Source organism: Octodon degus, unplaced genomic scaffold (genome assembly GCF_000260255.1).
Source record: "Octodon degus isolate 3935 unplaced genomic scaffold, OctDeg1.0 scaffold00010, whole genome shotgun sequence".
Lineage (NCBI taxonomy): Eukaryota > Metazoa > Chordata > Mammalia > Rodentia > Octodontidae > Octodon > Octodon degus.
The window spans coordinates 27,142,145-27,143,618 of record NW_004524586.1 but is presented as its reverse complement, the minus strand read 5'-3'; the positions used below and the strand labels follow the sequence as shown (position 1 = coordinate 27,143,618).

Sequence of the window (1,474 nt, the reverse complement as noted above, 5' to 3'; positions counted from 1 at the left end):
TTTTTTTTTTTTTTTTTTTTTTTTTGAGTGTGCAGAATGCACATGGGCAGAGGCAGCTCCAGGCTGGCAGCCTTGCTGGGCGAGGCCGTGTCCAGGTGCTCCTCCTTCACACACACGGTAATGATGTCTCCAGGCCTAGGCTCCGACTCCACCTTCCCTATAGCCTTCGGCTCATACTCCAGCAGGGGCTTCTTGGAGCCCTGTCTGAGGGCCCGGGACTTGGCGGGCGGGATCCTTTTCCTTTTTTTCCCAAACTGTTTCTTTTTCTTCTTTGTGGCCTCTCTGGCCTTCAGAGGTGTGGTCGGTTCTGTGGCCACTGGTGGCTGCAGCTGGTAGCCGGTGAGCTCGCACCAGCCCATGGGATAGATGTCCGGGGACTCACAATCCACCCACTGGTCATACTCGCTGTCCCAGCCGTCGAAGTGGATGCTGAGCAGCCGGTGCACCATCCGCTTCACTGTAGCCACACAGATGAGACATGGCTCCATCAGGTCCACGGCCTCCAGCTTCATGCCCACCTTAAAGCCATGGTTGGGGCAGTCCATATTGAAGAGTCTCGCTGGAGCCGCTTTGGATTTGGTCTTCTCCAAGTAAGTCTGCCAGTTGAAGGTCTGGCTCTCATACCCTTTTGGGGGCATGAGCTCAATGTCATTCTTCTGGCAGAAGGTGGCTGGGAAGATGGCATGGGAGGAGGCGTGGTAGCAGAACCAGTCAGAGCCGTCGGTGGAGGGTCCCCCATCTACACAGATCATCAGGTAGCCGTCCAGGAGGACCTTGCAGATGGTTGCTACGCAGATGTTCCCCAGGTTCAGGGGGTCGATGGCCTCCAACTTCATCCCCTCCTCAAACCAGCCACCTTCTGTGTAGACAGCACGTACCTTCTTGAACAGGTAAGGGACAGCATCACAGTAGATGTTCCGGAAGGTGGGGTGATGGGCCATGTCACTTCGCCTCTCTGACATCTTAATGCCGTGGCCAACACGCCATGACCATCCCAGTGGGTGGATCAGGGGGCTCCACATGTGACACCAGAAATCGTCATCACTATCACCATCCTCATAGAGGAGCCTCAGGCGACCCCCGATCACTGTGTCCACCACGGCCATGCGGGTCCGTGACACCTGGGACTTGTCTATGACTTCCAGGCGCATGCCTTGGCAGAAGGGGTACTTCATGCTCTCCACCATCTTGATGTGGAAATCCACAGGCAGTGTCCAGGAGCCCACCAGCTGCTTCATGAGGTAGCCTTTCCAGTTGGTGAACTTGGCGTGGATGGTCCGTGGGGGCACCAGGATCTTGCTGTTGATAGCACACCAGCCGATAGGGTGGACGTCCACGGTGCCCAGGTTGCACCAGAAGTCATGACTGGCATCATTTTCAAAGCCTTCATAGCGGAGCAGCACCCGATAGCCTGCTGCCTGGATGACAGAGGCGATCCAGTACACCCGGCTGGGGAGCACGGCGTCACTGTTGA

The 1,474-nt window shown here is 56.5% G+C and overlaps 1 protein-coding gene across 1 annotated transcript in view; it reads right to left on the bottom strand.

Annotated features, from left to right (window-relative positions):
• Positions 1 to 1,474, bottom strand: part of LOC101584473 (lethal(3)malignant brain tumor-like protein 2) — a 68,641-nt gene that overhangs the window by 11,961 nt on the left and 55,206 nt on the right. Inside the window, exon 2 of the mRNA XM_004625753.1 lies at positions 43 to 1,467. Coding sequence (XP_004625810.1) covers positions 43 to 1,467 — 1,425 coding nt within the window. The remainder of the gene's footprint in view (positions 1 to 42; positions 1,468 to 1,474) is intronic.